General features: G+C 44.4%; 1 protein-coding gene across 2 annotated transcripts in view; it reads left to right on the forward strand.

The window, feature by feature from the left end:
* LOC126198485 (ubiquitin-protein ligase E3A) overlaps positions 1 to 13,244 on the forward strand; it is a 133,917-nt gene that overhangs the window by 15,431 nt on the left and 105,242 nt on the right. For both annotated transcript variants that reach the window (XM_049934854.1, XM_049934855.1), the window contains exon 4: positions 9,040 to 9,590. In XM_049934854.1, coding sequence (XP_049790811.1) covers positions 9,040 to 9,590 — 551 coding nt within the window. The remainder of the gene's footprint in view (positions 1 to 9,039; positions 9,591 to 13,244) is intronic.

Consider the following 13,244-nt stretch of genomic DNA (forward strand, 5'->3'; position numbering starts at 1 on the left):
ATTGATGGGGCATATGTGATTACTTTTGTTGTGAATACTAAATCCAGTATCGGAACATTTCGATGTTTTTTTTTTTTTTTTTTTTCATTTGAATTGTGTGTTTTATTAACATCAGATATGTTACCTTTGTGATAAATCTGTTTTATTGAAGTTGCATCAAGAGAAGTTGGTGTGCAAGTGGAACTCCACTCTTCAATAACATAAAAAGCTTAAAAGGCAAGCGAGTTCTAAACAGGGAATAAAAAGCTTAGAGGTGGAAAAAATATATAGTTGAGCTGTACAGGAAAGGATGTAATGGCAATATTATGGAAAGAGAGAAGAAAATGGGTTAAGATGAAATAAGGATACAATATTGTGAAAATAATTTATCAAAGTGCTGAAAGACCTAAATCTAAACAGGATGCCTGGATTAGACACCATTTCTTCACAATTGTTAAAATACTTGGCAGAACCAATCATGACAAAACTCTTCCGTCTGATATGCATAGTATATGAGACAGGCAAAATTCCACCGGGTTTAGACACCCAGGGGTCTAATGACCTTGGTTAGTTTATGTGTGGCGCACAAGGGCCTCTACACTGAAGACTGCAGTGGATTTTAGTACTGGGCATTACCGTTACTCTGTGTTATAACTTTCAACATCAAAGTGAGCTCATACTTTAGCTTTGTCATTTATTGGGGTCATGTGAAGCCGTACAACCTGCCACACATGAGGTGCTTTCAGTGTGTGCGTTTTGTGCTCGTGTTTTCCCAATGTACCGAGGACCGTCTGTGTGGTGACTGTGGACACCCATTCTGTGAGGGAGCCTGTGTTCTGCCACCCATATGTGTTAATTGTCATGACTGTCACACTCTGTGCTCACCAGATTGCCTGGCTTATAATAAAGAAAATAAGGTCTGGGTGTGTAAGTTTCTTGATCAGTTATCTTACACTGAGGCTGGTCAAACATACGACTGACTTCACTGTGTGTCCATGACTTCCACTTTTGCCTCTGTTACGTCCTTTTCCCTCCTCCCTCTTCCTTTCTCCTCCCTCCTCCCCTGCTGTTCCCTCGCCCTCCCCAACAGGTATGACTCCCCCTCCCGGCTGAAGAAGTGCAGCCGTCTTTGGTGCCCACAGAGACGGGGCTCCTTCCTGGGATCCCCCTCCCCCATAGCCCCCAGAGGTGCCATCTCCCACCTTGCAACCTTTTATTTATGGATGCCACGCCGACGCCATCCTTTTTGATAGTGGATGGTGATCTGGAAGTGTGATTCCCTCCAACCCATATCGCCAAGACTATCACAAGCACAGAGCTGCACATCGGGTGGCAAAAGCAGCTATGATCATCAAGGAACCTGACTGTTCTCTTACTGAGAGACTCCACTTTGCCAAACTTGTCTTCAGTATTTCCCACAAAAAAACATCTTTGTGATGCTGAATGTGTTCTCATTCATCCTGGTACAAACCAGATAGTGTGGAAAGTGTTTCACCCAAAGCCGGCAACCTAGAGCTTCTCCCAGGGTGTAGCCACGGAAGGGAAGGTTGCAGGGTCATAAAAGTTGCATTCTATGATCCATTACCAATCTAAGAGATGGCCGTCGAAAAGGCTGCTGCCGGAAGGTATTATGCTCCAGAACGACATGCAACCACTCCTATGCATAACATGGGGAGGCAGTAGCTAGGTGTCATAAGTATAATCCCAGTGTTGTAATGCAGCCACAGCTTGGGGCCCTGTGCCCCTCCCTACTCCGTCCTTAATCAGTGGAATTGTAATGGTTACTATCTTCACCTCCCACAGTTGCAGTCCCTTATTGCCTTTTACTAGGTCATTTCTGTCATTCTACAGGAATCTCATTTTAAAGATGCTTACTCGGTGACCCTTTGTGGGTTCTGTGCTTTCTGTTGGAACTGGGCCAGCCCTTTGTGGGCTTCCAGTGGCGTCTGCACGTTGGTCCTTATAGATGTTGTTTGTACATGGATCCCACTTCATACCCCATTAGAAGCAGTTGCTGTTCATGTCCACTTGGATTCTGCAGTCATGGTTTGCAATCTCTGTCTCCCTTCTGACAGGCCACCTGTATCTGCCACCCTCCCTCCCCTCCCAGGGCATTTAACGCCCATCAGCCGTTATGGGGCAGTGCTTTCTCATCTTGTCAGGGTCATTGACCGCTTGTGCACCATACCAATGCATTCTTAATGATGTTTCCCCTATTCATTTTAGTGTGGCATATTGCACTTCCTCTGCCATTGATCTTTCACTTCCTTCCCCTCCCATTCATCCTTCCTTACACTGGTCTCCACAAGATGACCTGTGTGGTAGTGACCATTTCCTGTTGATTCTCTCATTCCCTTCCCACCTCCCAATGACCAGGTTACCCCAGCGGGCTTCCCATTCATACTGATTGGTCTCTATATAACTCCTAGATTGTTTTTCCACCTTCTTTGTCAGGTTGTATTGATGAAGTCATCCGTGATCTTACTGATAGGGTCATCTGTGCTGCTGGCATTGCTGAGCTTGCTTGACTGGACCCGCTTGCTGACTGACTGTGGTCCCCCAGTTCCATTTCTTGGGTCTTCTTTGTGACAACAGGCTTACTTGGTTTCCCCATATCTATCATCTGAAGAGAGCCACTGCCTTAGTAACTTCCATGTTATGAGTCTCGTGTTTCTCAATTAGGTCTGGAAGGCTACCCAAGTGCGCTCGGATGAGAGATAGGCTGTATAACATGCTGGAATTTTCAGGGCATCCTTGGCTTATGTTATGGCTAAATTTTCACTATCTTCAAAGCCCTTTAGGGCCTGGAACAAGAAAGTAGTAATCTAGTGAATATTGGTTTAAAGCTAAAAAATGCTGTACAGAGAAATAAGCTTAATATCGGAATTCTATGTTGTGTCCGTTTTCTTTGCTTATTCAATTTATCCAGAACTACATACGCATTGTGATTCTTGAGTTTCTCCCGGCGTATTTGATTATCAAAATATCCACGAGTGTACTGCCGGTCTACAGTGTCCAACGGGCACAATATTTCGGCAAACATACATGTCGCCATCATCAGGTGAACTGACGGACTGAGCTCCTGTGAACGTGCCGGCACGGAGATCCGTTCACTATGGCTGCTCAGGGGGAACTGGGTTCGGTCGCGGCGGCGGCCGATTTAAATACCCTCTGCCCGTGGCGCGCTCACTCCGCCGTCCGCGCCACGGTCACGCGGTGAAACAGGAGCTCAGTCCGTCAGTTCACCTGATGATGGCGACATGTATGTTCACCGAAATATTGTGCCCGTTGGACACTGTAGACCGGCAGTACACCCGTGGATATTTTGATTATCAAATACGCCGGGAGAAACTCAAGAATCACATCATACACCTTTACGGGGAGGAGATGTACCGCAGCATGAAGAAATTTGAAAAGTTGCGCCACCGTAGATGTCGTTTGCTAAGTACTCTTGCCTTTCTACAGAGGTGTCGTTCCGAGAATGTTGTTCCAAATTTTGCTAAGGTTATGCATCACATCGATTCTGCAGCAGCTAAGAGAATCAAGAAACGAGCCAGCCTCACATTGGTACGTGAGAGAGTGCAATTCACCCGCCGGAGCCTTGAGTTTATCTCACAGGAATTACTCAAACTACATTTGTAACTGGCTAGTAATTTCACTTCTTTTTCCTGGGATTGGATTGATGGTTTCACCTGGGTTGCAGCTGATTCCGCCCATAAGAAGGCAACGGGACGTCAAACAGCTATGTTCTCACGTCTCCTTGACAAACCATCTTGCAGGTTCCGGGCAAGACTGTCATCAATTTGAGTGGCATGGTGTTAAGTGATGATGCGGTCTCGGTTTTGCAGAAAGGTCTCAACTTCGCTCCCAACCCCCAAGTTCACTCCGGTCGCAGAAATTGTTAGTGCTGTTGAACAGGTTGCAGCTCGACTTCCGCCTGAATCAGCTGGGGAAATACGTCGTGAAACTTGTCGTGCGTTGACGAAATCCAAGCCGATGAAGTCAAATATCACTAGTAAAGATAGGGCAGCCATTCGTGATCTGAGGGAGCGCTCTGAAATTGTTGTCTTACCGGCTGACAAAGGCAATGCTACAGTTGTTGTCTCCCATAAGGACTACACTGATAAGATGCACAGCCTGCTAAATGACTATTCCTACCGGAAGATCAGCGTTGACCCTACAAAGAAGGTGGACAACAAGACGAGGTCGCTTCTCAAGGACGCAGATTTACCGGAGGGTGACGCTAAGAAATTGTTACCCCAAGGTCCGGTACCGCCTAGACTATACAGACTCCCGAAGGTTCACAAAGAGGGGGTACCATTACGCCCCATTGTCAGCAACATCAGGGCACCTACATATTTGTTGGCCAAATACCTGACGGGAATATTAAGTCCTTATGTGGGTAAATGCCCTCATCACATCCGTAATTCCGTGGATTTTGTTGAACGCCTTGATAGCTTCACGTTGGGTGAGTCAGATATCACGGTTAGTTTTGACGTCATTTCCTTGTTCACGAGGGTACCCCTGCGAGAGTCACTAGAATTGATTAGTCAGAAGTTTGACGAGAAGACCACTGAACTTTTTAGGCATGTCTTGACTTCCACGTATTTTCTTTTTAATGGAGAATACTACGAACAATCGGAGGGAGTCGCCATGGGTAGCCCACTCTCACTGGTGGTAGCGAATTTGTACATGGAGAACTTCGAGGAGGAAGCCCTGTCGTCATCCGAATGGAAACCTACTTGCTTTTTCCGTTATGTGGACGACACGTTCGTCATCTGGCCACATGGTATGGATAAACTCCTTGACTTCCTTACACATCTAAACTCCATACACCCCAACATCAAATTCACTATGGAGACTGAAACGGAGGGTAAACTACCTTTCCTTGACGTCTTGGTCAAGAGAAGGCCTGACGGCACCCTAGGCCATGGGGTGTATCGGAAGACAACGCACACTGATCTGTATTTGCACGCAGACAGCTGCCACCACCCTTCACAGAGGAATGGGGTGCTTAAAACTCTAGTACATAGGGCGCGCCCTATCTCTTACGCAGAGAGTCTACCCCAGGAATTGGAACATCTGAGAACTGTATTTCGAAAAAATGGGTACTCAGAGTGGCAGATTCAACATGCTCTCCGCCCACCCACTACAGCACAACCTGTAGAGATGGATGAAATCATGAGGGAGGAGGTAGGCACTGCGTTTATCCCATATACAGGCGCACTCTCGGGGAAAATCGCCCGCATTTTGAAGAAACACTGGGTCGGAACTGTGTTTTGTCCTCCGAATAAAACTCGTGCACTGGTGGGGAGTGCCAAAGATGACCTCGGTTTGAGGAAGGCCGGCGTGTACCAGATTCCGTGTCAATGTGGCAAGTCGTATATTGGTCAGACGATGCGTACCGTCGAGGATCCATGCCGTGAACACCAGAGGCACACTCGACTGATGTATCCGAGCAAGTCGGCGGTCGCTGAACATTGTTTGTCGGAAAATCACGCTATGGAGTATGAACGCACGAGGATTCTGGTACAGACGTCGAGATACTGGGACAGCGTTGTTAGAGAGGCCATCGAAATTCGCACCAATGACGACCTCAGAAACCATGACTGTGGCTATAATCTTAGCAAGGCTTGGGAACCAGCGATTGGGTTAATCAAGAGTAAATCGAGCAAATGTATAGTTGTGACGACCACGGCGGACAGAGCCATCACACCGACGTCATCTCAGACGCCGTCGCAATGTGTTTCACCGCGCGACCGTGGCGCGGGGCGCGGATGGCGGAGTGAGCGCGCCGCGGGCGGAGGGTATTTAAATCGGCCGCCGCCGCGACCGAACCCAGTTCCCCCTGAGCAGCCATAGTGTACGGATCTCCGTGCCGGCACGTTCACAGGAGCTCAGTCCGTCAGTTCACCTGATGATGGCGACATGTATGTTCGCCGAAATATTGTGCCCGTTGGACACTGTAGACCGGCAGTACACCCGTGGATATTTTGATTACATACGCATTCATACCTCTTCAACTTTCCTGTGGTTGTCTGCATAATAGTCCGCAGCTGAAATCCACGTTCCCCACCTGGTCAAGACTGGTTCAGGTGGCAGAGGACAGTCTGGGTGAGCAGTCTTGAAAGCTTTCACTTGACTTGGTGCCTTGATGAAAACCTTTGCTGAAGATATAAGGCTGTTGAACTCGGGCAATGTGGCTCTGACCTCTTCAGCGACTCAATGGATGCCGTGAGCCAGACACGTGAGGAGAATAATTTTAGAGTAAAACACCTGGAGATACTCTGCGGCCTTCAGCATATATGCGGCACTATCCGTCACAATGGCCAAAACCTTGTTGTCCCTACGTTTCTGATCTTAACTTCTCCATAGTACACCTGAAAGAAAATCAAAGGATTTTACAAATTTTTTTATTATTTTATTATTGGCTCAGGACATGATGTGAAAAACTAATTATTGGCTCAGGATATGATGTAAAAAACTGCACTCTTATATTACGTATAATTTATTTTAAACTATTCAATATTGGTGAAACTTACACAATGCTTCCTGCACAGTGTGTGAAATCATGGCGTGTGTCGTTCACTCCACTTCTTTGCACAGTGTGAGGTGTCCTCGTCCAGCCTCTTCAGCAGAGAGTTTTCCAACTATGACTTGCACCATATATCAACCACAATAATCAGTGGTTTCGTCAATGGATAGCCAGACCGGAGAATCACCAATGTCTTTCCTAATATTCTCCAATGTCTGTTATAGAGAAACTAAATTAAAAAAAAAAAAAAAAAAAAAAAAAAAACACACACATAAACATGTGGACATTACATAGGAGAGATACATACGAAAACAAACTATATCCGTTTTAGCACTTACCTATATTTTGACTATTTTATTACGTATATATATTGACCAAAACAATAGTCATTTAGTTCACACAAAAAAATTATACTCTTTAAAAATAAATTTACTTTCTTTTTTGCAGTGAACATTTTGAGACAGACTGTCTCCTTCTCAAGTTATTTCTTCATTTGTCTTTTCCTTTCTTGAAAAAGCTCACTCACTTTAAATTTAGTTTTTTTACATTCAAGTAATTGTTCATTTTAGAAAAATAAACATTCAAACATAATTTAAATTTATTTTTCTAGGCTTTTTTTAAAATTAAACGACTATTATTTTGGCCCATGTATGTATCAAATTATATCCATTGACTTTCATGTACATACGTTCATAAAAAGTACTGAAAGACCTTACCTTTTCATACAATGGGTCCACATAGTTCTGAGTGTTGCCTCGTGAGGAATATCTTTTCCTGTGTATTTTTTCAAGAAGGTCCTTAATCCTTCATTCTCCAGCTTATTCAAGGGGATGTTTGCTTTCATTAAAGTCTTGCAAAGATCTTCATTGAACTGATTTTTGTCGTCCATATGCTTCGAAAATGTGGAGATCAGTGGTTGCTGTGAAGTTTTTAACCATGTCTTGGTTACATTGTTCTGGTGCTGAGATGTCTTTTTATGCTGATCCAGTTGAAATTTTTCTCAACCCTGACCTAAAGCGTCAGAGAAGGGAATAAATATCAATAAGTATGTGCAATTGTACAAAAATGAAAGAGAACAGTGTGTACCTGCGAGATAGTCACTCAAAAAAGTGAATTAAGACTACGGATAAGTTTCTAAAAATTGAAACTTCGATTCCCTCACAGCATTCAATTTTTTTTTTTTTTTTAAATTTGCAAGAATGCCGAAGGTAATTCCTAAGGGTCCCCCTTCCTCCCCCCTCCCCCCCCCCCCCCCCACCACCACCACCACCACCACCAAAATTAAACTTACCTCTTTTTCACATAGTTGGCAGAATATTATTTTTCAGTCCATTGTGACAGCACAATCGCTCTTGATCCATTTCCTTAAATTATTGGTTTTTGGCCTGGGCATATTTGTAATTTGAAGAAGGTAGCAAAGATTCGATGTGAACAGCACGGAAACACACACAAGAGTTATTCATATTCCGAAATGCCAACAGTAACTAGTAGGGCATTGTTGGCTCACAGCAGAGATCAGGTGAGCGACCTGAACACGCATGAACTGCGGGCAACAAATACCGAAGCACGTGTTTACACCAATAATCCATCTTGCATCAATGAACCATCACAAGTCTTTTGCCTCCTTAACCGAGAGACTGCCGCAGTGGAAAAACAAGACTATGTCCCTCTATAAACTACCCACGTTTACCTGGAAGGCTTTTATTCTGATGGCTCGTCCTGTATTATCTCATTTTGGAAATTTGTTGCCTAATATTCTGTGAGGTTATTGGGCCAGGGAACAAAACTACTAGATACAATAAAAAAAATGATATTCAAAATATGCAAAATCTGAACTCTATATATAACTGCAGTCCTGTTACACACTGAAATTCCTGCAGAATAATACCATAGTCTGCCACTAAAGGAGACACAAGTAAATAGCACAGCCAGTTGCTGAGATGTACTGTCTGGAAACTGGTTCTTGTCAGCATTGGAAATGGTGCAGATATTTCAGGCCAGTCCAAGTCTGTATTACTTTTTTAGCTGTAGTTGGCCTGACATAGCTGCCACATCTCTGCTGCTGGCAAAAATTAATTACTACACGATATTCCCTCTTTTATCAGTAGGCTTCAACTTTTGGTTTCTCACTCCTGTGGACAAGCTCTGGCTCTGTCGTGCAGGGATTTCAATATGTGCCAGGACTGCAAGTATACACATACATACAAAGTAAAAATTAATTAAATAACTTTACTTTCTGAGGTTATAACCAAAACTTTGACTACCCCTCACATCTCTTTTGATTTCACATGTAATTTCACTTACCTGTGAATTGTGTGAGGCTTCTATTCTCTTCAGAGCCTAATACATTAAATAATTATATTTATAAATGAAATTACTTCAGACATATTCATACATTCATTAATTTATTTGCAGCGTGTGCGTGTGTGTGTGTGTGTGTGTGTGTGTGTGTTTTAAATATTGTTTGCCACAAACATTATTGTTTCACATACTACCACTCAAATAATTTGTATATTATATTACAGCTCAGAAGACTGTTCCTTACTTGACAGAAGAAAAATTGATGGAAGTAATTAGAAAGTGTAAGGAGGCAGATTCGTACTCCTTGCTTATTAGGACTCTGGGTGAAGTATACTCCAGTATCCCATCTCTGAGTGCAAGCTTCAGGAAGGAGCATCCAGATTCTCCGATTGATGCTGTGTTAGAGAAAGCACCCAAGAACCTGAAAAACCTGAAGAAGGAAGATGTGCGTATCATGGAGGGAGACATGGACAAGGATGAGGACAGTACAGAAATGTCTTGTGATGTGGAAGGAGCTGAGTGTCAGTCAAGTGAGAGCAAGACTAAGAGTGTGAAGGATGAGGTCTGGATAGACTTTGCTTCATTGCGTCGAACTTATGAGGCACTTTTTGCCCTTCCTGTATCGGCTTTTGAGAGTGCACTGGTGAATGCTCTAGTGTCATTGGCTGGTGACGTGGAACTGGATCTTATGTTTGGTGTACACTCTGATGAAATTTTACATGCCCTTGTTGTGGTATTTGAAATTCCAGAACTGGGAAAGTCAGAGTTCCTTGAGGTTTGTCTGTTTATAATTTAACACACAAATCAAAAAGAGTAAGAGAGAGAAAATATGCAGTGATCATTTTAGTTTTCTTGCTGAAGCTGTTTATTCACAGATTTTTGAGTTTGGGATAGAATTAATGTTGTCATGATATATTGTGGCTGTCTCTTTGACTTTGGTCATATTGTGAAACCAGATGACGACTGGTAGAAATCTGTGCTTGGCGTACAAGAAGAAGACAGTGAGGGGACTTTGCAAAACATCATGTAACATGACAACATTAAGTATCTACATATATACTCCGCTAGCCACCAAGTAGTGTGTGGTGGAGGGCACAATTCGCGCCAAAGTCATATTCCCCCCCCCCCCCTCCCCCAATCTGTTCCACTCGCAGGTTGCACGAGGGAAAAACGACTGAACGTCTCACTACGAGCTCTAATTTCCCTTATCTTTGAATGGTGATCATTGCGCGATTTGAAAGTTGGTGGTGGTAATAATATATGCTCTACATCCTCGGTGAAGATCAGATTTCGGAATTTAGTAAGCAGCCTCTTCTGTTTAGCGCGTTGTCTATCTACAAGTTTATCCTACTTCAAACTTTCTGTGAGATTCGTAACGCTCTCACCATGGCTAAATGTACCAGTCACGAATCTTGCTGCTAGTCTTTGGACCGTCTCAATCTCTTGAATGAGAGCCAACTGGGCAGGGTCCCCATACAGATGAACAATACTCTAAGACTGGATGAACTAACATATTGTAAGCAATTTCCTTTGTTGAAGGACTGCACTGCTTCAGGATTCTACCAATAAACCGCAATCTGGAGCTCGCCTTGCCCGTTACGTGTATAATCTGATCATTCCATTTGAGATCATTTTGAATAGTCACACCCAGATACCTGACTGATGTTACTGCTTCCAAATCCTGGGCATTTATTTTGTACTCGTACATTAATGGGGATTTTTGCCTTGTTATACACAGTAGGTTACACTTACTAGTACTGAGAGATAACTGCCAGTCATTACATCACGCATTTATTTTCTGCAAATCATCATTGATTTGTTCACAAATTTCGTGTGGTACTATTTTCCTGTAGACTACAGCATCATCGGCAAACAATCTAATGCCACTGTCAGTACTATCAATCAGATTGTTTATGTAAATCATAAAGGGCAGCAGACCTATTATGCTGCCCTGGGGCACACCTGAAGTTACGCTTGTTTCTGTTGAATTCACCCCATTCAGGACAGACATACTGCTCTCCGTCTGTTAGAAAACTTCCTATCCAACCACATATGTCATCGGATAGACCGTAAGCGCGCACTTTTTGGAGCAAGCGACAGTGCGGAACTGAGTCGAACAACTTTTGAAAGTCGAGAAATATGGCATCAACCTGGGAGCCGGTATGTAGAGCCTGTTGTATATCATGCACAAAAAAGGGCCAGCTGTCTCTCGCGTGACCGCTGGTTTCTGCAGATGAGCTTCTCAGAGTCTAGAAAGGTCATTATGTCTGGACACACAATATGTTCCATGATTCTACAACAAATCAATCTCAGTGAAATTGGTCGGTAATTATGTGCTCCGCTTTTCTACTCTTTTTATAGAGTGCCATGACCTGGACCTTCTTCCAGTAGTTGCAAACTTGAAAAACTGGGGAAATATGCAATGTTGAAGCACATCGTTTTTTATTTTTTTTTTAATTTTTTAATTTATTTGTGTGTGTGTGTGTGTGTGTGTGTGTGTGTGTGTGTGTGTGTCACTTATTTATTTTTCGGAACTGATTCTGAATTACAAATTACAGTATGGAAAGTCGTAGCAGAAAAGTAAGTAAGTAAGTTAGAATATAGGCTAACAACTCACTGCATAGTGGAGACATGGAGTCATTAGCATGCACATAAAGAAGATTGAAAACTGTATTAGCTTTCAGGCAAATTCTATTTCCTGTTATGATACATGCTTGTGCGCACGCGCGCGTGCCCCCGTGCCCCCCCCCCGCCCCCTCCCACACACACACACACACATTGTATATTCGAGAGCTGTTAGAGAATCTTTCATGACGATGGAGTCTCAGTTTTTTGTTGAGCATTTACAGGACAAGTTCGGGGAGGTGGAGGGCTTGTCCAAAATGAGATCTGGGTCAGTCTTGATCAAAACAGTATCCTCTGCCCAGTCACAGGAGTTACTCGCTTGTGACAACGTGGGGGATGTTTCTGTAACCATCACGCCCCATAAGAACTTAAATATGGTCCAGAGTATCATATTTCACACATACCTTCTTTTGCAGTCTGGCGATGAGGTGCGCGCCAATTTAGAGCAGCGCGCTGTACATTTTGTCTGGCGTGTCCACCGGGGTCTGAAGGTTGCCACCGGTGCCTTCATCTTGGACTTTGAGGGTGATACTTTGCCCAAGAAGGTCAAGGTGATGGTCTATTGGTGTGATGTAAAGCCCTATATCCCTCCCCTGATACGGTGCTTTAAGTGCTGGAAGTTCGGCCATATGTCTTCCCGCTGTATTTCTAGAATCACATACCGAGATTGCGGATGCCCATCACATCCCAGTACTCCATGTGCCCCGCCTCCCATCTGTGTCAGCTGTGGAGAGCACCATTCACCTTGCTCATCTAACTGCAGGATTCTCCAGAAAGAAAGGAAAATCATGGAGTACTAGACCCTTGACTGACTGACCTACACTGAGGCTAAGAGAAAATTTGAACGCCTGCATCCTGTGCATATGACATTGTTTTACGTCGCCGCTACAACAGTCCTGGCACCATCAGCTCTGCCAAACCAGGTCACCTCTCAGAGCCGGAAGACTACATCTGCCCCGTTGATGGTGGTGGGGGGGGGGGCGCATTTCCATCCCTGTTGCTCCTGCACCATCTACTTCGGGAGCAACAACCCCCCCCCCCCCCAACCATATGGGATGGCAGCTGGTTGTAGGGCTTCACGCTCATCCTCAGTCCCGGGGACTGAGCCAGTGAAGTCCTCCCGGCCAGGGAAACCCAAGGAGCAGTGAGAGAAATCCAAAAAGTAAACCCCCTAAGACTAAGGAAATTGCGGTGGCACCCACACCACTGCTACCTACAAGCTCTGCGGCTGAGGATGGGGTGGAGATTTTGGTGTCCACTGAGGACCTAGATCTCACCAGACCCTCAGACACAGTAAATATAGACTGCTCAGGCAATAAATCGGTGGCAGCAGGTGACTCTGAGTTATAAACTGCCTCATTGAACGTTCCATGCCTTCCCAGTCTCACAGTGTCATCCTCCAGTGGAATTGCGGTGGATTTTTCCACCGCCTGGCTGAGCTACAGCAACTGTTAAGCTTTACACCTGCTATCTGCATTGCCCTCCAGGAAACCTGTTCCCAGCAATGCGGACCCTTGCCCTCCGTGGCTATAAGGGATATTACAGGAACCGTAGCGACTATAATAAAGTGTCAGGTGGAGTTTGCGTTTCTGTCCTAAACTTGGTCTGTAGTGAACATGTGCCCCTTCAAACCTCTCTGTCAGATTAAGGACGGCTCAGGAAATAACTGTCTGCAATGTATATCTTCCTGCAGATGGTGCAGTACCCCTGAATGTATTAGCTGCACTGATTGATCAACTCCCTAAACCTTTCCTACTTCTGGGAGATTTTAACGCCCATAACCCCTTGTGGGGTGGTACCATGA

This window comes from Schistocerca nitens, chromosome 8 (genome assembly GCF_023898315.1).
Source record: "Schistocerca nitens isolate TAMUIC-IGC-003100 chromosome 8, iqSchNite1.1, whole genome shotgun sequence".
Classification (NCBI taxonomy): domain Eukaryota; kingdom Metazoa; phylum Arthropoda; class Insecta; order Orthoptera; family Acrididae; genus Schistocerca; species Schistocerca nitens.